Source organism: Sparus aurata, chromosome 6, assembly GCF_900880675.1.
Source record: "Sparus aurata chromosome 6, fSpaAur1.1, whole genome shotgun sequence".
Classification (NCBI taxonomy): domain Eukaryota; kingdom Metazoa; phylum Chordata; class Actinopteri; order Spariformes; family Sparidae; genus Sparus; species Sparus aurata.
In genome coordinates this window covers 16453253-16476446 of record NC_044192.1, presented here as the reverse complement: position 1 = coordinate 16476446, position 23194 = coordinate 16453253, and the positions used below count along the sequence as shown (strand labels likewise).

Sequence of the window (23194 nt, the reverse complement as noted above, 5' to 3'; positions counted from 1 at the left end):
TTAGTGATGACAGGTCAAGTGGATCGACATCTATCGTTGCTCTTTCCAACTAGCACCATGTGGACACTGGGAGAGGAAAAAAAACACAGTCCAGCTAATCACAAGAGGAATTTAAATGCCAATCCTTCTTCCTTCAGATGATTGTGAACCCCAGTTTGACTGTGCATGGCCTGCCAGATACACATTTTTCAGCCCATCTAATCCAACTAGAGTCAGCATGACCAATCATCACACCAGGCGCTGATGCGATGTATTGGCCATATATGGTCATAGCGATGGTATCAATGTGCCCGGGACTACTCAAACAGAAACTGTGATTACACCCTGCCCCATCTACACATTTGAACTTTAATCCTAGTTCCGGTTAGATTACATTAAGATGGAGTCTAATATTCTGCTCATTATATCTTAACAGACTAAATACTATAAAATGCTCCATGTAAACACCTAAATCAAAATAAACAGGCCCAAACTGATTTGTTTGAAAATTTGGGTTGCAGTGGGGTTGTTTAAACCTTTTCATAAACCGATCAAAAGAAAAATTGCATCTTATAAACACATTTAACCAGCTGTCTGGTTGCATTCTTTCCGCATGCTCTCCGTCTTGACGTAAATGCATTGAGACACACGTTCCTCCACTTCCAAATAATGGCGGCTTCCATGATGTACTGGACCTCAGCAGAGTTTGTCTCTGGTACAAACTCTTAAAGTTCAATATGTGAGAAATGGCCACCTCTAAAATTAATTCTCCAAACAAATATGGGACCAGAGTAGCCTTACTGCAAACTGTAGATGCTGTTAATTGGTTAGCTCAGTTAGTCGTGGAGTTAGCAGCCCAGGCTTCAAGGAGAGTTCAAGAGACTTTTGAGGGAGATGAATGCATGTTGTATACATCATTTTTGAAAAATGTCAAACAGCTATTCTGATTAAATGTGTCAATACATGTACACACCAGACTGTATTAGATTGGACTAGGAGTTATTTCAGTCCCACTGTAAAACATGTGCATGTGACCTCAACTCGTGTTGCTGTTTTTGTTGCTTTTAAAAAGATTTTTCTCTTGCAGGACAATGGCCATTAAATCGAAAGCTAAAGCAAATAGTTGAATGGCTATTAATTCAATCAACAAAAAAAAATGAAGAGACCAATTTTGATAACTGAGTTGATAATGAACTTTTGAATAATTTATTAAGAAGAAATGCCAAATATTAGCCTGTTGTAGTTTTGTCATATGTTAAGATTTGTTGCCTTTCTCTGTTTATGGGGCTGTTGGTTTATTAATCAGTTACTGAAACAAACAATAGTTGCAGCCTTCCTTACATACAAATATCCACTACAAATAATCTAAACAGAGTTCAAACTGATCAGTTGAGTAAACTGAAATATAAGCTGACTAAATGTATCTTTTCTCTGGCTTCAACTGTATCATATCAGTGAGATGGATTTACATAACATTTACGACAATGGAGAAGAAACATGAAGAAGTGATCTCTAATTATCACAGTTGAGCCCAAGTTATTTCAGACGTCTCTCATCAGATTCACATGGCTCAGCCTAAACATACGCCTGTCATCTGGCCCCATCCTCAGACACCTGCTCAACACTTGGACCATCCAGGGAGTCTACTACAAATAACCCACACACACACACACACATACTACACACACGCACAGACATCAAGAGTATCTTTTTCATGACGTCTATAAATGAAGCCTAACAAACGTCAGAGGTTCACTAAACTGATGCACATTGTTAACATGCTGATGTTCTTGAACTCAATACTTAATAGACCAACATTTTGCCCAATTTGAGGAGCAACTGAAACTCTACTCCAACAGGAAGACCAACTCACTGCCACTAATCTGCCCCTGATGACTTCCAGTTCCTCACGACTGTGTGGCTACAGGAGCTATGACACACAGCAGTAGTTCAACATTCAGTTACTTAGCTTTCCCCACTTCTGTGTTTATCCAATGTGAGGGACTCTTGATGTGCTGACAGCTACAGATGAAGACGTGCAGAGAAAAAGCATTATTCACTGGTCAGCTATACTGTGGATGCGAGTCCCCTTTAGCAATTACAAGGCAACTGCTACACTATCCAGGTTTAATTCCACATATTCAAATAGTTCTCTTATTCTTCTGAACAATTATATTACCACCAGCTGTGAGAGATCAAATTAATGAGACATTCCTATATTGTGGTGAAAATGTTTTGAATTAACTAAATTACCAGCAACAAAGTAAAAGGTCAGATGTCTCTCAGAGTCACTTCAGGGCAGCATGGCGAAGCGACAACAAGGGGAATGTACATTCCCCCCTCTGAGATGTGAGACACACAGGATTGTTGGCAGCCAACCAGGGCATTTTTGGCCAGCCCCCATCCTGAGCCCCTTACGCTGCTTAATCTTCCCTGAAATAATTTCTTAATGTGGCATGCAGCGTGGCATAAAACTCACTCTCATCTGTCGCAGTAATGCCTCCGCTCTATTACAAAGACACCTTCTCTGAGAGGATTAGCAGCGGCCAGAAAAAAGAGGAGGCAGACGGAGCAGCGGTCAACGGCTCGCGCCGAGAAACTGAAAACCAACGAGCAGGTGTCACCCTTACAGCTTCGGAAGGGGATGGCCACATCGACACAGAGGCAGCGCCGTGTTTGTTTAGGCTCCTTCGATTGGTGTAACCCCCAGAGTGTAACCCAGAGGGAGACCACATTTCGGGCAATTCACAGACACAAAGGGCTGCGCTCAGGGCTCCGTTTGGTGCCATAATTGGTGCGTACGGAGCTGAGCACCGTATTTTGAGGCAACAAATCATGTTTAGCTATGTAGAGGAATGTGTCATTTCAAAGAATTTCTGCAAAAACCAGGGCAATCTCTGACAGGTTCCTTTGAAAGACTTTAAACACCATTTGAACGAGACACTGGGTCATTTTGACAAAGCAGGCACAAAAATGCTTAGCGAAAATGCCTCAGTATGAGACCCTGCAATCAGAATATCTGGGTCATGGGCTGCACCCTCCATCAGACTTTAAGTGTACAGTATATAACACAGATTCCTGTGAGAGAAATGTATTTGCATCCTTATTTACACATATATAGAGAGATGATTGAGATGTAGTCTTGTCACAAACAGTAGACAGAATAAAAAAACGCCTCCCTTGATGTCACAAGCTCAGTTTTTGGCCCACAGCACTCTCCTCACTGTAACAGAGGATTACACATGATAACAGCATGCATGTTACTCAGACTAAACAGGAAACATATGTGTAGTGTCAAGTTGTGGCTCTGTAATCCATGCAAAATTGAATGGGCCCAGGCCAGTTGTCTACTGCCTCATTCATTGCCCATCCAATTGAAATAAAAAACAGTGTCAAAGGACTGAACACCATTTTAATGTGTACTTAATGTAAATACTTGATAGCCATTTCCTACCTACATAAACTCAATACCAATAGTCATCCCTAGAATATTGTCGCAATATTGATATCAAGGTATTTGGTCAATCCTAGCATTATGAGGTGGCTTTGGGGTGATTTCATTATATTCATATCTATACTGCGCACACAAAGATGTCTGGGTTGATTTAGAATAATAACAATTCTCAGTGAAATTGTGTTTATGTATATATTCTGCGTACAAGAATACCGGCCAATATACTGACATTTTTTACTTCCTAATATCAGTATTGGCCCCACAAATCTATTATCACCCAGGTTATCCTTTAGATCTACTTCTTGTGGGAGGACTTAGAGGATCATGACTCAAACAGACCTCAAGTTGTTGTGAGTAAACTGGTGTTTGCTCACAGCCTCAGATTTGAAAACAGTCCCGCAAACTTTGAAAGATGTGGTAGCTTCAATTCTGCTCACCTTACTACCTCTGCTGAACGTTACTCATCAGATCAAAAGGAACATGTCAGTGTGACCAGAGGCAGTATTGTGATGGTCTCAGCTGGTTGATTTTTTGCCTGTTTCTCTGGATGCGTCTGGGTCTGTGTCTATTTGTGTTCAGCTGCACGATGCAGTCCCCATGACTGCTGACATAGTTCTTTCACAACACACACACACACACACACACACACACACACACACACACACACACAGACCACCCATGGGTAGACAGAGGACCACTTCCTCTTCTCTGACTACTCGGCCTATTTCATATGTAGGTACCTTCGCCAGCCTGCTCCCCACCATGAAAGGGGGCAAGTTCCTATTCAGCAGCTAACGAGGACGACAAACTGGAGGAGCCATTGTCCCTGCTCCTCAGGCTCTGTCACAAAGCTTATTGTTGCTGTCAATCAACATAGCTGCTCGTTTCCACACCCAGCTAACCCGTCCATCCTCACCCGGCCCGTGGCTACTTGCTGAGGTAAAAGGTTTAACTCATTGATTGAGTGGTCCTCCAAACGTTTAAGTGGAGGAAGTCGCCACAACAAAGTCAAGAGCTCTTCACCTTCAGGAGAACCAGATAGTCATTTAGCCAATTGGAGCCTTTACAAAACACACAAAAGTCACCTTTGAGGAGCCAAGAAGTCATAAGGTGTATTGTTAAAATGTTGTATAGATGTGGCTTCAGATCTTAAATGTAAAGTGTAAATACAACAGAAAATGAAACTTAACTATTTACACTTATTTGATATTTTAATGATTAAATGATTAATCAGAAGTCATTTGCAGAGTAATTAATAATCAAATTAAAACTTTATTTGGAGCTGTAATTTGACTTTCTGCACAGAGCATTTTTATGCAGTGAAAGAACTGCAAAGGCTTCAGTCTGACTCTCCACTTTGTGCAATAATGCTGGAAATCATCAGAACTTGGAAACAAAAACTCAAAAACTCAGTTATTTGCAAACCGCTCAGCAACTCTCAATTGATGCTATTGTCTCAATGGAAAACTAGCAAAGCGTCCTAATTAAATGATAGTAGCCTGAAACACAAAGATATGGAAAACAAAAGGGAATAAAATGTGAAAATAACCAGACTTTTGCTGTGCTGTGGTATAGTCCAAACATGCAACTAATTATGCTAGGCAAAGAATGCTGGGGAGCACATTCGCTGCAAGACTGCAGAAGAGGATGTCAACATCTGTAAAATGGGTGGATATATATACGTACAGAGGACACACAGGTGATCTAAAGGAAGGACTCAGTTTCCCGGCCGCTGTGCGTGCTGTATCTACGACATGATTAGACCCTCAATTACACTCACAATAACCACAAATCATTAGCCTAATTACCCGACACTGGCATTTTATTAGGGAACACACACAGGCACAGAAATGGGGACAACAACAGAGAGAGAAAAACCTCAGCAGGGCCAGACACTAAATCACTATCTCAACACAAAGCATTCCCATCTTCACAATCTTCCCGTCTTTTGGGGGATTTCAGAGGATTTGCTAAAGCTGTACATTTTGCACAGCAGATTTTTTTCTTTGAGATGTCGGAGGTGCTGTTGAAAACAGCCCCACAGATTGCACTGTGCTGACTGAGGTACAGTACAGATAGTGCATAGCAAAGTGCGCGGGAGTAGGAGAGGGAGGATTGTGGTGTGAGCTTCCTTTTATCCTGATTCAATGGCTCAGAGAAAAGGGTGATTAGTTTGTCCCATCTCAAAGCGCTGCCACGTCTTTGGTTACAGAGATAAAAGCCCTGCCTCGCGTCGAAGAGAGCCGCCATTGTCAAGCAAAAAAGAGAAACAAAACCCCCCGTCTACTTAAGTGAGGGGAGACACTGGGCAGTCCTGAGGAATGTCTCTTTAAGACATTTCTTATACGTGTTTTAAAACAAACCAGACTCATTGAGGAGCAGACCGCATAATTCTCCCTTGTATAATTTAATACTGTAACCTTCTCGCTGGAAACAAAGAGCTCTTTGAAGAGAGCATAGATGCCATAATAACACACCGATGACAGGCAGATCCAGGAGATCTTCACCCGCTCCCCATCCCAGCCACTTCCCATCAGAGGGAGATCCCACAGAGAGCTGGGCCTGTACTGGTGGTGTGAGGGAAATTACGGACACGAGTTGGTTCCCCGAGAGCGAAGAAGTGGGAACTTTCTTGTCAGTCCAGCGAACATGGTGACAAACTGTTTACAGGAAGGCTTTGCCAAGGGTCTGTCGATGGTATGCAGGCTATGCGATCTGGATCACTGGCTGTAAAATCCCATCAAAGGAGGCTTCTTGGTCTCAGCGGTGTGAAGCTAAGCCTATCCACAAGGAGATGAGCTGCTGGCAGCCCCAGTGTGACCAAGAGAACTACTTCTCCATACATGGGCCCATTGACTGGAATTACAGAGGGGAGATTCATACTTGTTTTTCTTTGTTCTTTTTCTGTGCATCAGCAGGTCGTCTCCCCTCCATGAGCTGATGGGTGCTGTTTTGGGGACCTTGACTGTGATTGGTTAGGGTAAACACTGGATAGGCTTGTCTGTTTTCATATCTGTAATGCAAATCCTCTGACCTGCACCGCCATGTCACACCTCTGAATGAGAAGAGTGGCATGACTAAGTGGATGAGAGCCAAGATTTAAACATGGGACCACGGGTGGACAGGGAATGTGGACATTTGGAGCTTTACCGTACACTTTAAGTACATGACCAGCCAAGTAAAAGCTGACTGCTGGACAGGCTTTTCTATCGTCAACTACAGGAGCACTGTAGGGCCATGACCTCACCCAGATGTAGGGATGAGTATCAAAACCTGGTACCAAACTGGCACCAGGGCTAAATTATCAAAGATTATAGTATTGATAGACTTAGGCATTACTGGTTCAGCTCCCCTATTCCCAATCTTGAAGAGAGATCTCTTCCTAAAGCATATTGGCAAGGGGCCAGGGGCAGCTCTCAGCCTCTCTCTGACCCTCACAACACCAGAGATGTTATGTGGCAGGAGACAAACATCTTAAAGCATTTTGAACAGTCCAGTGGTTATATGACACATATTCTACTAACAGCCAAACCAAGAGACATATTAACCAAGTCTAGTTGTTGCACTGACGCAAACGTGCAGTTGAAATTCACAACAGTTTCAAACAATTTGGTGGCAGAAAGGATCAGGTGAACACAGATTTTGTGGCATTGAAGAGGAGGATATCACACCATTGCACAGGATTACAGTGATGTGTGATTATTCAAACAATAGACACTGAACTATTACGTTTGTTCAAGACATGACATCAGCATGCCATGGCACTCTGGACTGAGCTGTAACCTGTGAGGAAAAACTCAGTTTAAACCTTATTTTGAAGCAAAGTGACCATACTTTTTAAACACTTTATTTTATCCGATTTAAATGGTAATTCTATACATGCAGTTTTTATGTACTGTCAAAAGTCAAGTTATGGCTTTCTCCCTATTCATTTAGATAGGGGGCTGGTCTTGCTACCTGAAAATAACTCCTGGGACATTGCCAATTGCCTGAGTGGCAAGACTTGCCTAAAAAGACTTCATTAGAACTGATGCTGACAATGCTTGTTTACAAGTTGGTTGCATGTCTTTTTTACATGCAAGGACAGAAACACGAGCAATCTTTGGAAACATCTGGCGAAGTGCATCACATATAGGCGGAGAAATGCACAGTTTTTGATTGCCTAGCTTTTAGGTCAGTTGTCGCCTACCAAGTTTACTAAATTATACAATCATACTGTAGGTTATCAAGGATCAAAATGTGACCATAACCCAGCAGATTGTCTATCTTTAAATATGAGTGAATTCTAAAAATCAGTCTGAAATGGTCAGAGCACTCAAGAATCTTCTTGACACACAGTTCAGAAGAAGATACAACAACGCAAACCTCATTTGTCAACACTTAAACTCTGTCAACACTTGAGATTTCTTTCCCCACCGTCCACTTCTAAACCTTGTGGGACTGTTGTAACAACACATGCACTGTGGACATGGCACTGACTGATAACATCTGCTGAGGAGACTGGACGGGCAGAGCACCTCTTGACCCTTTTGACCCTTTTCCCGGAAAAAACTTTTATTCAGAGATCTGTGCCAAGGGTGTGATGCACCTCTTCCTCTGACTGATTCAGAAAAAGAAATATTGCCTTTTAGCAAACACAAGTTCATTGAAACAAGAATGCCCTAACGATTAAAAGATAAATGCGATTCTTTTTTTTTTTTTACTTCAGGATAGAAAGTAGAAAAATTTAATACTTACGATATAGACAACCCGCTTCACCATTAAGCTGAGACCATCCAGGGCAACACTTGTACACAGTCTGATAATCCTGTCTGTAAACTTGTCTGTATGCAGTGTAGTATGCTGTCCTGTTGACATAACAAACATTAAGTTAAAAACAGTCTGAAGTAGCTGTTCTACAACAAATCTAAAAACTAACTGTGGGTTGCAACATGGGGCCGCAATGGAGCGGACTTGTTGCACCATGTCTCATGGATGTTCAACTGGATCATTTGTGTTTTCCTCAGAGTAGCAATGACCAACAGCACAGGACTTTAGGAGAAAAGGCTGGAGACGTTAAAGCGACATTAGCTACTGTTGCTCTCTGTTAGCCAAAAAGGGCAGTGAAAGTTAAAGTTAAATTGTTTGGACAGTTCACAAAGAAATCCACAGTCCAGCAGCGTTAAACAACTTCAGAATAGTCCACAAACTTGTATCTAGGTGGTATTGTTTTTTCAGTGAGGCTACAATCTACTTATATATAGCCAATAAAAATGTGATTAATACATGTAATTTGCCAGAATTTGTCACACGGGGCTGGTTTAAAGAGAAAAACGCATCTACTGCAAGTTAAATATTTGGCACACATATAATGTTTAATGTTTCATGTGGTTGAATACCAGTAGATTAGGAAAAACAAACATGTAATCTGATCACACAACTCCCAGTCCTTTGAGTAACATGAAGCATAATGTTGAGCAAACATTTTCCCAGACTTTGAAGGCATCATTTTAAAGTGTGAGACTGGCAGACTCTACTTCACAGAATGGTGCCTATCCCTGTACTTTAGGACCCCTCTCATTTCTCCACAGTCATTATGCATCGTGGAAACACGTTTTGTTTACAGCGAGTAATTGTGGCCTTGGCTACCTTCAAAGAAGCCTTTGACTTTTGTAACGCGGTAAATAACGTGGAGAAAGCGAGCGCGGGCAGCACAGTGACAAACTCTTGAAACTGACTCTTAGATTTAGGCTAAAATGTTAGCATTACTCCTTCAGAGGAATGTTTGCTGCAGAGACGCCTGTGTGTTAATTAGCTGGTAACCCCCGATGACGTGGGGCTACACCTTGCACTTAACTGTATGAGAGGTTCAAAGCTGTGATTACAGAACAAGAGCCGGGGAGAAGAAGAGGGGAGAGGAAAGAGGAGATCAGGGAGTGAGATCTCATCCTGTTTGGAGGTGGAGTTAAATGAAAGAGTTATGCCCTTTCTGATAAATTCTTTTAGTCGCATGACTCATAAAGACAACACAAACCCATTAATTAATGCTTTGCTCCAGCCAGAGCTTAATCAGCAATTCACAACACCCCCTGCAGGTGAGGATGGGAGTGTTTGTGTACGCACAGTCAGAGTGGGGAGAGGTGCATCACTCACCTCCTCTCGTATCCCATGCACCATGACTGCCCCACACAGCCCTGCTTCCACACTTTAACCATGCGTGTGAAGGCCTGCACACACGGCTGCCTCTGGGCGACCAGCGTCACCTCCCTCTCCACACACACATTGGGCCTGGAATGAAAAACAGCGGTAAAAATACTTAAGGTGTCAAAATGTTGCGCGGTGTTTTTACAGATGTACGGATGGCAGCAGGGCAATTTATGAGCACTGTTGCAGCCAAGACAGATGGACATAGCTTGCATAAGGCATTTTCTAGTTGTCAGCGATGTAATGTCTGCGAGGGCGCTACCTGTGCTGAGCTGTGGGGCTACTTATGATGTCTGGTTTTTGGTATTTTTAAAGACTTAAGGGGAATTCCTCACCTATCAGAACGCTGAGCTGCACAGCTACAAGATACTACCTGTAAAATGTGTGCCACCTGAAAGTCTTCTAGAGGGTGAGGTGGATATAAAAAGGGGGCGATTTTATATCTTCCATCACAAATGTAAAAAAGTAAAAAACACAAATCATAACCAGACAAGATCTAAATGTTTTACATGTGAGCCAGGTTTGCTGGGAAACAAACCATGTGATGTGCAATCTCTGTACCGAATTACCACCGCACAACATTTTTAACATAGATGCATAAAACAAAAAACATGCAGCGCTTTTACAGACAATGTCACATGAAACATTTATAATGTTCTCGCTGGACATACATGTTTCAACTTGTAGGCATGAGACTGTCAGCAGAAACAGGAGACAGTTAACATTTCCACCCCCGGGTAAAAACATGGTAAGCCCTTCAACTGAGATGTTTTGTCCTCTTAACACAAAGTCTGTCTGGGTTCACAGGCGGTCCTGCCACTGATGTCTTCTCCTCACACCGTGTGCTGCAGCGCATGGATGACCCTCATCCAGAAAAAAAAAGTGCAACATGATCTTGAAAAGATTTTCTTCTTTTGGTAACTCTCCAGGGACAGGAGAGAAAGGCTCTGCATATGAAGATCACCAGGAATCTTGAGACAGCATCCAGCTGCTCATCTTGTAAACAATAGTAATCACTATCATCCCAAGCTGCACACATAAGTGCATATAAAAGACATTTTTGTTGGTGGCAGCAGGTAACCGCACACAATCCTATCGCACATAATTCAAGCTGCTTATTTATCATTTTGGAGTTTAGAATACCTGTCATAATTGCCTCTTCAGCCGCTGACAGACTCAGGAATGCAGCACAGACCATCCACATGGAGCTGGTATATAATCATGTAAATTACAGTGATGCTATCCAGGGAGAGCCAACAAAGACTATGATAAGAGCACAGGGCAACAGGATGAATCTTCCAGCATCTATTAAATAGATCTGTCACCAAGATGTTTTTGTTTGACACCTCTGACAAGAGTTAAAGCTTCTGTTTTTGACACAGGGTTAAACATGCTCAGGTTCTTCGAAGGAAAAATGGGAGGCTATAAAAACATCTAAGGGAAGATAACGATTATAGAAAATCATCTATTTAAACTCTGAACTCAAAAAGTATAAGTTAAACAACAAATAGGAGAAAAAGCTTACTCACATATAAGGTTGGAGATTGTTGGCCATCCCATAACGCAACGCGTGCGTCTCTTTAATAAATAATAGGAAAAAAGTTAAAATAAAACCATCCATGTTTCTTCTTCTCGGATCGGAATTACGCGCAAACTCATTCACGACCATAACTGTGCAGTTCGAACATCAAAAACATGTTTTAACTAATAGGTAACTTAATGGAAAAAAAAAAAGAATCCGTGGGGTCAACGGGGATCAACTTAAGAGGCGCGTAGAGGATCTTCAGCGTGGAGATGATCAACACTGTCCCGAAGTGGCGCTGCCATCACAGGCGGTGTGTTTCTTCCCTCCTCAATCCTTGCACCGGCTCACCTTCGCTTCGTCACTGCAGATGTTGGACTGACGGGAAAAAGCCGGCGGAGGCTGAGCGCTTTCTTCCTCCTCTCCATTGACTTGGTAATGTTGGCGCGGAGGGGGGGGCGTTGGAGAGGAGGAGTGCCATTTGTTATTCAGGGCTTCAGACACACTCACGGGGCACCCTGCAGTCGGCAAAGTGCACACACAAACAGAAACTTGGACACAAACGGGACTTTGGAGCTTGTATATGTTACTTCAGGTTCTGTACTGTATGTTACATAATGACTTTTTCCCCCAAAATATGGTGCTCATTTAGTTGCATGAGCGCGTATTGATGAAAACAACGCACGTGGAGATGAAAATAAATGAACACACACGGAGAGCAATCTCCGTGTGCACGGAGCCCTGACGCATCTCTACCAGGAGAGATTCAAACGTCAGAAACAACTCGGGGAAGAAGACAAAACTGAGTGATATACGATCACCCGATAAGCAGCAGAGGAGGTTGGTGCTGGTGTCTGTAGCAGCCAGTGGTCAATCTGCAGGGCAAACAGCTGATGGTTTCGGTCAAAGGGTCAGCCGTTGCTGCTGCTCTCCAAACAAAGCTTTCATTGCGCGCATGTGTGTTCATGACCCGAAAAAGTCGCGGGTCACCGTGCAACCTTCCGAGGGGAGCAGAGAGCCGTCCTGCATGCTGTTTGAATTAGATCAGCGGCCCTCAGACACGTCAGAGCTCATTGAAGGTAGAGGTTGTCGGAACAAGACAACAAATGTCTCATGATAATCAAAGCGATTTGTTTATTTCTGAGCACAGAGCCTGTTTTTTGTTATTTCCATGTTATGCTGGATTAAAGGGACACTTTGAAGTTTTGGAAAAGAAATTCAAACTGAGAATTGTAATATTTTGCATTTTAATGAGGTGATAAAACAAGCTCAAACAAGCTGTTCTGGTAAGAAAATAAGGTCCACTGTTTGTTTTTATTCCAAAGAAGACAGTTTGTTTAGGCGTGATAATCAATAATTGAAGATCTTTCTCTTCTGATTACAATTTCTTCTCCAAAACTACATAGTGCACCTTAGAACCTTTTGGATGCCCCCCACGCACAAATCTGCTGTTTTGGTCCTTTTATTCACCTCCAACCCTCTGTGTATTACATACTTTGTACCCTGTTGGCCCCTGGTACTCATCAGGATGCATAACAGACAACACATGGCAGCTTCGTTATAACCCCAGATGCCAACCAGTAGACACTATAAAAGGTAGCACAACCACACTAACTAACAGTTACACAAGACATCAACAAAGATTTCTAAAACAAATGACAAGAAATATGAAGATTAATACAATTCTTTGTTCATAATGCATGCACGTATTTGCAATTGTCAGCTGACATATGGCAAAACCAGGGCAGTTGCCCAGCTCACTTTGCCCATTGGTCATCCAGCCTTGCACTACAGATCCTGCAGGTGCCTTTATCCAAAGACGCAATTTTTCCATAATGGTGACAAAGTAGTTTTAGTTACCCAAATATAATTTTAGTAATCTCCTCTGGGGCCCCTAAGGTTGTCTGTGTGGCAGGTTTATTGTGATAATTTAATTATTTAATTTATTTGTTCTGTAAAATTAGAACAAACATCTCCAGCACACTGTCCTCTCCACCTGCAATCAGGAAAATATAATAATGTCACAGACCTTCATCAGGTTATTGTCTGGTCTTTTTACCTTAATTTTGTTTCATTTGCTCGGATTTTGCACAAGCTTGGTCTTCTCCTTTGCGAACCAGTCCATCCACAGGTGTGCAAAAGCTTTGCTCTATTTCTTTTTTTGGTAAGACTGCACAATATGGTGAAACTAAATCATCATTATGACATGATTAGCAGTTGGTGGGAATAATAATTTTTGCATCACAATATTCATCTTAATTCAAAAGAAAATGGTCAAAATCAAAATGTGACATTTGTTCGGGTCTGTACCATACAAACATGTTTTCTAACATCGTGTTACTTCTTTCTAATGCGTTTTGGTCACACATCTTACTTTTATCAAATAATTGCAGGTTCTTGCGATTTGGATATTACACTTATATACTTATATATTGCATTTTGATTATTTTACAATTAATTGTGCAGCCCTCATCAAAACACAACATGAACTGACTTAATCCTGATGCCCTGTCTTAAACAGGTGCCCTTAGTCAAAACTGAGTTTAATATTACTGCCAATGTTGTGGTTACATGACGCGTATGGGGGGGGGGCCTTATTCGAGGACCACAGCTCAATTTTCTCATGGGGCCCTGTAACCCAACCCAACATGTTAACACACGCCTACTTGAATGATTCCTAATTAATTAATTCCAAATTAAATGTGTATGCACTATTGTTTCAATGTACCCCTGTACTAATAAATAAGTTTTTTCGACAACACTACAAATTTAACTTACACCTAAAGTTTACCTATTTTGTGGTGATCTGCTGACACCTTATGGTTAAAAAAATAAGAACTGCACGCAGTCTGACATGCAACGAAAAGACTTGAACAAATGTTAACACGTTTAAAATAACAGCATGTGGCGGTGACAGTTCAGCACACGCTCTGTCTTACAGCAGTTTGTTATTTAACTGAGGAGAAGGAGGAAGAGGGCTGTGTGGGAGAAATATATCCTTAATGAGCGAGATATTATTGACAGTTGACCTGCAGCGATCCTCCGGCGGCAGAAACCACGTGGAAGCCTAACACGCGCCAGACATGATGAGACTTTATAGCTGCTAGGGGTGGGCGATACTGCAAATTTTGGTATCGATCCGATACCAAGTAAATACAGGGCCAGTATTGCCGATACAATACCGGTACCGATACTTTTTACTTGAAAATTCCTGATCAATTAATGATTTTGTACTTTATTTAACATATCAAATCTCTAACCTGCATGTAGCCTAAATAGGAATACTAATGTTCCTTCAACAGATACACAAAAGGGTTATTATATTCTTGAGGTAGGTTATATATCTTAATATAAGTATATATTTTTGAGTTACAGTTACAGTGAACCTGAGTGAGTGGAGTGAGAGAGGTGAAGAGGAGCGCTGCGCTCACACAAACTCTGGGAAGAAATACAAGTGATTTGCTGAATTTATAGAAGAGAAACTACAACAAAAATATCGATCTCATCACGCTGGTATCGATCCGATACCAATACTCACCTTGGTATCGATACTATCGATATTTGGATCGATCTGCCCACCCCTAATAGCTACAGCTTTCAGTTTTGCTGACTAAATGTGCCACGATATTTGTCCCAGTGACATTGTTATGTGCGTGAAAATGTAAAATAACAGGAAACAGACTTTCACTTTACACTGGCTCTTCTGTTGGTCTATAGCGCAGTCACTTTCTGCTGCTTCAGGGCAGTGGGATCGTTGTGCCCCCCAGTAGAAATGTAAAGCCTACCCACTAATAGGTTTCTGGACAAATATTAACACGTTTAAGTAACTTAACGACGAAAGCTTCCTTACTGCTCGCTGCTGTACTTAAACATGCTGTGGGTTATAAAAGCAGGACTGTGCACACAGTCACAACAGTGCTCGTAGGCTACTTTATGGCGGGTGGATAGTGCCAATGCAAGGATTACCAGGAGACGGAGGAGCAACCTCCCCTTCCGTCACCGCCTGACCGTGTGGATTTTTGAATGGGAGTGAATGGGACAGCAGATGAGAGACCGGCGGCGACCTCACGGCGAGTGCATTGAAAGACGTGTATCGACGGCGACGTGACAACGGCATATGTTAGAATTACTAACAAAATATACACCCTACTACTTGGCACTATCCACCCGCCATAACTATGTACGTCTGAAACACACGTCGTCACTAAGTATGTCCTCTACAAAGTACGTCCTCACCAAAGTACGTCCCCCTGGCGACGTACTTATCAACGACGACTTGCACCTGCGACAGAGTAACCGTCTATGGCGGGTATGGCGGGTATGATTACCGTGGCACTATCCACCCGCCATATTACTTTTGCCGAGGTGTGTTTAGCTCGTCGAAATATGTCGTCGTCTCCAGCTAAACGGCCGGTGTCCTTACTGGGAACTAATCAGTTCGGTGGTCGAATTGATGCCGAGCAGAGCCTGGACATCGTGAAGGCTTTCCTGGACAGGGGGCACAAACACCTGAACACAGCCTTCATGTACGCGGACGGGAAGGCAGAGACGTTCATAGGAGGCATGAACCTCCCCAAAACAGGTATATCAGAAGTAGCTATGTTCCTAATAAGACACTGACTTCTCTCTGCCTGCTGAACTTTCACTGAGTTAATTAAAGTTGAAGTTAGCCAAGCTGTCAACGGAGCTACCTGCTGGGTGACAGCAGCTTGGAATTATGGGTAATCAACCACAACCAACGGCTGACTGTCCCCAGCTGCAGACTGTGTTTTGAGCACTTTCTCACGGATAAAACTGTTGTTTTGAGGTGTATTTATTTCATATATTCATTTGTTCAATTCGCAAGACACTGTATGTTTAAAAACAACAATAATAATAATAATATTAATAATAACAAACTGACCTTAAAGAAAAACAATTTCATATTGTTTAACTTTGTTTATATTTGGCGGACCCTGCCACCTTTCTAGCTTCAAACAGTGTTCTGGAGACTTTTGATATCAGAATTTGCAGGCCAGTGCACCTCAGCAGCATTACTGTACTTCATTATAATGCTGTTTAATCCCACATTTTACCGTTATCAAATAATTGCAGCTTCTTGTGTTTCAAGTATTGTACACTTATTGCGATATCAAGTTTCTTGTAACTGAATATTGCAGCCTTTATCAACGATTTAATCTTGTCCCCTGTCTTACACAAGTTTTAACATTACAGTCATTCTTATGGTTATTTGGTGCATACACTTCAACAAATATGTTTTTAATCAAATTATAACAGTAATTGACGGAAACCCTGTCATGGGGAATTTAATGGGGGGCACTTTTTGAGACTTTGGGGGAGGCTTAATAGAGGCCCACAGTTCAGTTTTGTCATTGGGACCCTACAACCAGTTTCTTATCACTTTACACTCACATGAATGGTTCTTTTGTGATGCACCGAAAACAACCAGTTTAAATGTGTACGCACTGTTGTATCAATCTAGGCTACTCTTATGGGTTGTCTTTTCAAAATGTTGAATCGAAATGTTGATCCCATTGCACTGTAAAGTGAAATTCGAAGGACAATAAAAGAAAGTCTAAGTCTCTCAATCACAGTAAAATATTAATCTGCACATAGATGGAGGAAGCAGGAGAAGCCCAATGAGCATATTTTGTGGCGCTCTGCTGACACCTTGTGGTTAAAAATAAGACCAACACTAGTCTGACGAGTGCTCTGCAGATGATGCAACGAAAAGACTTGTATAAATATTAACACACACGTCTAAAACAACAGGAAGTTGTCACAGATACTGAACTTTGCACTGCTTCAACTACAGACAAGAAAAGAAGACGAACATCTGTTCTGTAGATCTTAAGATAATTTAGCACACGCTCCGTTTTAAGCCGGTTAAGTAACTTTACGACGCTCCCTAACTACAGCCTCCAACGCGACCTCTGCCCCCCGCATGCTCGCTGCTGCACTTTAGCATGCTGTGGGTAATAAAAGCAGGACTGTGCACACTCAGACAGAGTCACAATATTAAAGACGTGCTCGTACGTTTGCCAAGGTGTGCGGCTCGTCGAAACATGTCGTCGTCTCCAGCTAAACGGCCGGTGTCCATACTGGGAACCATGGCGTTCGGTGGTCGAGCTGACGCCGAGAAGAGTCTGGACATGGTGAAGGCTTTCCTGGACAGGGGGCACAACCAGGTGGACACAGCCTTCATGTACGTGGATGGGAAGTCAGAGACGGTCATAGGAGGCATGAACCTCCCCAAAACAGGTATATGAGAAGTAGCCATGCTCGTAATAACTCAAAAACACTGACTTCTCTCTGCCTGCTAACCTTTCACTGACTTTATTAAAGTTAACTAGTCAAGTGACCACGGAGCTACCTGCTGGATGGCAGCAGCTTGGAATTATGGGTAATAAGACCACAGCTAACGGCTGACTGTCCCCAGCTGCGAGCTGTGTTTGGATCACTTTCTCACGGATAAAACTGTTGTTTTGAGGTGTATTTATTTAATATACTTATTAATTCAATTTGCAAGGCACTGTGTACAATATAAAAAAATAAACAATACTGTTTGATATGTACCAAGGTAAGATTTAAAGGTGCACTATGTAGTTTTGAGGAGACATTTTAATCAGTAGAGAATTGTTATGCTTAAACAAACTCTCTTTGTTTGTATGTTCATACTGTTTCACTTTATGTTTATATTTGGCAGACCCTGCCACCTTTCTAGCTTCCAACAGTGTTCTGGGGGACCTTATTTTCCTCTAAGCCCTTCATGCAAAAAAGAAGACCCTCAGTTGTGTTTTCTGAAACCAACCTGTTACTGACTACTTTCACTGTGTTTGTGTGACAGTAAGCATAGCGACCAAGGCCAATCCCTGGGATGGAAAGACGCTGAAGCCAGAAAGTGTGCGCTCACAGCTGGAAACCTCTCTTCAGAGGCTGCGGACTGATTGTGTGGACATTTTCTACCTTCATGCCCCTGACCACGAAAACCCCATCCAGGATACCCTTAGGGCCTGCAATGAACTCCACAAAGAGGTAGAGTTATGACTCCAGAACTGTCTCTTACATATTTCTGCACTATAAATAATAAATCATTAAATCTATTGATATTGTGCTTAGCATGTTTAGATACTATCTGCTTACTTGACAGTACTTTATAAAACTGTTCATTCATGTTAAAATGTGGCCCTCAGGGGAAATTCAAGGAGTTTGCTCTGTCAAACTATGCATCATGGGAAGTAGCTGAAATCGTGACCATCTGCAGACACAACAACTGGATCGCTCCCACTGTGTATCAGGTATTATGGGACTTCTAATAACTTCTCCAGTCACCTTCAGACTAAATCAGATGCCTGATTCATGTCCATGTTGCACCCCTCCTTATGAGTGGCTATGTGTTAGAAAGACCTTTTATTTTTCATGTCAACATCTCCTTCATTAAGGAGCTAAAAAATTATTTTTTTGTCAGAGCAAGCTGATAAAACTTTTGTGCAGTTGCATATCACAGAACACAGTAGTTTTTTTTTTTTTCTAATAAGTTAACCTTCCTATTATAGTGTAGAGAAACTTGCTTCTTTTCTGACTTTTCTCTCACTTTTACATTAACTAAGAACTGTTTGAACTGTCACAGGGAATGTACAATGCCACCACAAGACAGGTTGAGACAGAGTTGCTGCCATGTCTGAGATACTACGGGATGAGATTCTACGCGTACAATCCTCTAGCAGGTCTGTATATCTTCTTCTGTAGTGTGCCCTGCAGTTGCCATTTGAGACATTTCCAATTTAAAAGTAAATTCTAGTTCTCTTACTTTTCATCAAGTGCCATAACAGGTCAAAGTTGGAATTTGTCCGATACTAGTGTTTGAAAAACTTTCCCATCAGCCTCAACTGCACCATATGTGTAGTGCTTACTAACAAATATTAGCATCCAAACTTTATGGTGAACATGGTAAACAGTATACTGTATATATCTCTAGAATGAAGGTGTTTGCACACTGGTGTTAGCATTTACCGTAGCTCAAAACAGCCTCACAGAGCTTCTTACCATGGCTGGATAACTTAGTCTTGTCTCAATAGTATTTTTTTTCTCCAAATACAGACTGAAAAAGATTCATATTGAGTTCATAAGCATTCAAACTACAGATTTGGGCTTGAATTCTGAAATTACTACTGTTCTGCAGGTGGCCTTTTGACTGGAAAGTACCACTACCAAGACAAAGATGGTTCCCAGCCTGAAGGACGTTTCTTTGGCAACAGCTGGGCTGCAGCATACCGGAACAGGTTAGAAATCCGCTGTCAACTCCATTTGTTTTAACACTTGAGTTTTTTTTCTTTCTGCATGTATACACTTTTTTATCAACTCCAACCATGCACAAAAATACCTTGAGGTTCCTTCTTCTTCTATGTCAGATACTGGAAGGAGAGCCAATTCCAGGCGATAGATTTGGTTATAAAGTCATTGGAGGCGGTGTACGGCTCAGAGAAACCCACCATGACTTCTGCTGCTATGCGGTGGATGTATCACCACTCCCAACTTCAGGTACCTACACTGTTTGGACAGCTCTAGTGGGATGACATGTGTTGTCATTATCTTGGGGAGATTACACTGTACAACATGAGTGGAGTCAGCGGAATATTGCTTTTATCTTGCCTTGGCACCCTATTTAGATTGATAAACTACTGTAGAATTACAAAAAGTCATCACTAACACTGAAAAAAGATGTGAACTAAAACAGGCCTTCAAATAATATGCTTTTATCCTCAAGCATTTAGTTTTCAAAGAATTTTAACATTTTGTTCAGTACTGTATCAATTTTCAGTTCACATCACCAAGTACATTTTATGATGCAACTGACAACTAGTCCTGCAGCTGAAAATTATTTTATGTTAATACAAAATATCCTTACTTTTACCATCTGAAAAGGTGTGGTCAGTTGGATTTAAAATTTTAGAATCAAAGACCATGTGTCCTTGTCGTAGCTGGAAAATGTTATGCTAACTTTGAAACGCAATTCTGATTCAAACATTTTGACAGCATAATTTTCCTCCTTGACCATTAAACTGTCTGCTCTTCCAGGGTGAGCTCGGTGATGGAGTCATCATTGGCATGTCAAGTATGGAGCAACTTCAGCAGAACTTGGCTGCTGCAGAAGAGGGACCACTGGAGGAGAGAGTCGTTGCTGCTTTCAAAGAGGCCTGGAACCTCGTTGCCCATGAGTGTCCAAACTACTTCCGCTAAACAGTCAAAATCTCAACAGTCAAATCAAATAAAGTTTATAGAGCAAATAGATCTGCTGGAGGCCCTTTCCCTTAGTTTTTCATTACTTGTACTTTTTACCTCATATCACAACTTTTTGGACTGGAGAACGGTATGCATTAATCATGAGAGCAGTTTGTTGTCAATGTATAAATGAAAACACAAGATATTTTTTCAGTTGAAAAAGGTACTTTTTCGGAAGTCTGCCTTAATTAAACTGTTACATTAAAATGAAAACTAATTTTCCCAAATAAACAAAATGTTTTTCTTTACACACAAAATGAATTGAATGGGTTGGTTTAACACATTGTTTTTGGCAGAAAGGCAAATAACTTCAATACAAAACTTTTTGTCATCAGGTTGACAAATCGAGCAGCATCAACAGGATAACATGTAAGACCTCATTTAGTCCCCTGACTTCAGTCTCCAGTTTTCTGAAGAACAATTCAGTCCAAAGCTAAAATTCGAGGTGAAGGACAGAAGTTCTTGAAAAAGCAAACCGAAGTAAAAGGTATAAACAGACTCCTTGGACTGAACAGGCAGTCAGAATGAATGGTTCTAACATTGACGAGTCCCTCTTGGCAAAATGACTGTACACAAAATGATGTGTACAAGCTCCAGCTCTTGCAGATGTTTCATTCTGCATCATCATCACCCTCTTCTTCTTCAATATCCTGCATAGGATCTTCCTCACCGGCACAGTTCTCAAACTCGCCTGTTTCTGAGTTCCACATACATTTGATCTGCACCTTGAATTCTGCCATTTCCATGCCAAAGAGTTTCTGTGGGAGAAAAAACAGAGCAAATATGAACAAATTCAACACAGCAAAATATATCACTTGAAATTTTCTGCAATTAGAAAAGTAATGAACTCACCAGAATACGAGCTTGCTCAGGAGTCAGCACATCTCCCTCCTTACAGACTTCATGGTCCTTCAGCAGTGTCACCACGCCTTTCATAACAGATTATACAAAATGTGATCATGTGATCATGTCATATACATTTGATGTGATCTTTAAAAGAGGAAGCCCATTCTAACAACAATTGTTGTCTGCGTTTCGATCTTAAGAACAAAGTAATGGGAAGTCAAAAAGTCAGAGTTGGTTGTCACATGACATTTGTTGACAAAAGAAATATGTAGTATAAATGCCAGCCTTCTATCGTAATCTTACCCTTCTTGAGAGCAGTGGGAAGTCCCAGTTGCCTCAACTGGGGCTCCATTGAGTGAGGAAACTGTTCCAGGGGTCCCTCATCCAGAGTTATGTCCGCCTGCGCCTGGTTGCCTGCCCGCGCATAATCCATCTCTTTGAAATGACTGAAATACCTGCAGGGAGACAAAACCATTTTGTCAAATGATGGACAGTATTTAGAGAATTACCGCAACGATGACACCTTAAAGACTCTTCACTTACTCTTGTACTTCATCCTTTGTTTTATTTGTGAATAGTACTCCTACTTCTCCTCGTAGATACTTGGTGACCTGCATATTATCAAAAAGTCAATAAACATTACAAGTCTTTAAAAAACTTCATTATATTTTCTGTTTTGACACCACACATGAGATCTCGCCTACCTTATGCAAATTATCTTTGTATTCGTCTGTTTGTCCTTTACCCAAGGCAACCATCATGACTTTATTTTTGCCAAAGAAGAATCTGTTAAAAAAAGAAGACAGGTTACATCTGTTTTCACAGGCTGTGGTACTCCTCACGGTGGGTACACTGACATCAATGTAGAAAAAAACTGAGAAATACCCCCTTTAAATTAACAGCTATGTCAACCCAACAAGCTGCTTGGTGTCTTTACCTGCTGTGTTTCCACGCTGTCCTGATGTCTTTCAACTTGTTATTCCTCATATTTGCCACAGAGAATATGAACAAGTTTCTGTAGGTGTCCACACATTTCCGTAACTAAAATGACAAAACAGGTGGAGGATTCAGTGTCAAACATGACAACAGCTTCAGCTAACTCTAGCTAGCATATAGCTACAGCTGACAGCAGAGCAGACAACACTCACCTCTTCGATCAATTTCTGTTTTAACTCCAGACCTTTCTTGGCCGTTTTCGTTAACGAAACTAGAGAAAAAAATTAAGAAAAAGTCAACAATCCATAATCATTAGTTAGGAGTTTAAGTGATGTCAGTTAACAGTGGCTGTTACAGGACTCCATGTATGTTAACTGCTATAAGCTAACCGGAGCTTGTTAGCTAATGTACGTTACTTTTCTGTCGTCGCCAACAGCGGTAACGTAAAACAAGTACCTAAAAAGTTTAACCGCTTGATTTGCGTGTACATTAAACAATTTGGACGTGTATTTGCTCACCTTTCTTGTCCCTCTTTGACTTCGGCATGGTTCCCTCTCACGATGGCAGAGCAGCAGACGCACACGTGAAGTGGAAGGACCCCAAATGTTTCTGTTTGGTGAAGGTGACCATGCGGTGCCTGGCCACAAAGGTAAAAGGAGGAGGGAGAAATACTTTTTAAATAAAGTATTGATAATTAATTGCTGTTGTAGGCATGCAGAAATTAAGTGCCGCTCCCATATTAATATATACGTTAATTGATTTAAGAGTCGTGTTAGCTTTGGCGTTGTTTTAAACTATTTGAATACACATATAAATCGGGCAAGCTCAGTAGAAAAGTTTTCAGTTGGGGTCCCTTCATTATATTTGGCACTCTAGTATGTGTGCTACCAGAAAGCTGGGAAAATGTATAATACGCATATATATATGTGTGTGTGTGTGTATATATATATATATATATATATATATATATATATATATATATATATATATAT

General features: G+C 41.4%; 3 protein-coding genes across 6 annotated transcripts in view; 1 reads left to right on the top strand and 2 right to left on the bottom strand.

The window, feature by feature from the left end:
* The window catches only part of megf6b (multiple EGF-like-domains 6b), a 72467-nt gene extending 56615 nt beyond the window's left edge, over positions 1 to 15852 (bottom strand). The window contains exons 1-3 of one of the 3 annotated variants that reach the window (XM_030419160.1): positions 15760 to 15852; positions 9566 to 9700; positions 8171 to 8280 (exon numbers count right to left, since the gene is read on the bottom strand). In XM_030419160.1, the coding sequence (XP_030275020.1) occupies positions 8171 to 8280; positions 9566 to 9627 (172 nt within the window). In that variant the 5' untranslated portion in view covers positions 9628 to 9700; positions 15760 to 15852. Of the gene's footprint in view, positions 1 to 8170; positions 8281 to 9565; positions 9701 to 11145; positions 11596 to 15374; positions 15457 to 15759 lie in introns of those variants that run through there. The other 2 variants (XM_030419159.1, XM_030419158.1) reach the window with 2 other exon arrangements.
* Positions 15394 to 20642, top strand: akr7a3 (aldo-keto reductase family 7, member A3 (aflatoxin aldehyde reductase)). 2 transcript variants are annotated; one of them, XM_030419174.1, is made up of 7 exons: positions 15394 to 15720; positions 17986 to 18173; positions 18332 to 18436; positions 18769 to 18865; positions 19321 to 19420; positions 19550 to 19679; positions 20217 to 20642. In XM_030419174.1, the coding sequence occupies exons 1-7, from the start codon at positions 15441 to 15443 to the stop codon at positions 20376 to 20378; spliced, it is 1062 nt and encodes a 353-aa protein (XP_030275034.1). In that variant the 5' UTR covers positions 15394 to 15440; the 3' UTR covers positions 20379 to 20642. The 2 variants fall into 2 exon arrangements, with proteins under 2 accessions (XP_030275034.1, XP_030275033.1); XM_030419173.1 differs by lacking the exon at positions 15394 to 15720 and adding an exon at positions 16910 to 17399.
* Positions 20566 to 22839, bottom strand: mrto4 (MRT4 homolog, ribosome maturation factor). The gene is made up of 8 exons (XM_030419175.1): positions 22721 to 22839; positions 22415 to 22473; positions 22204 to 22307; positions 21971 to 22052; positions 21810 to 21877; positions 21570 to 21721; positions 21273 to 21349; positions 20566 to 21178 (listed from the first exon to the last, which is right to left on the bottom strand). Exons 1-8 carry the CDS (start codon positions 22746 to 22748, stop codon positions 21032 to 21034), a joined length of 717 nt encoding a protein of 238 aa, XP_030275035.1. The 5' UTR covers positions 22749 to 22839; the 3' UTR covers positions 20566 to 21031.
* Between the last annotated feature and the right edge of the window lie 355 nt (positions 22840 to 23194).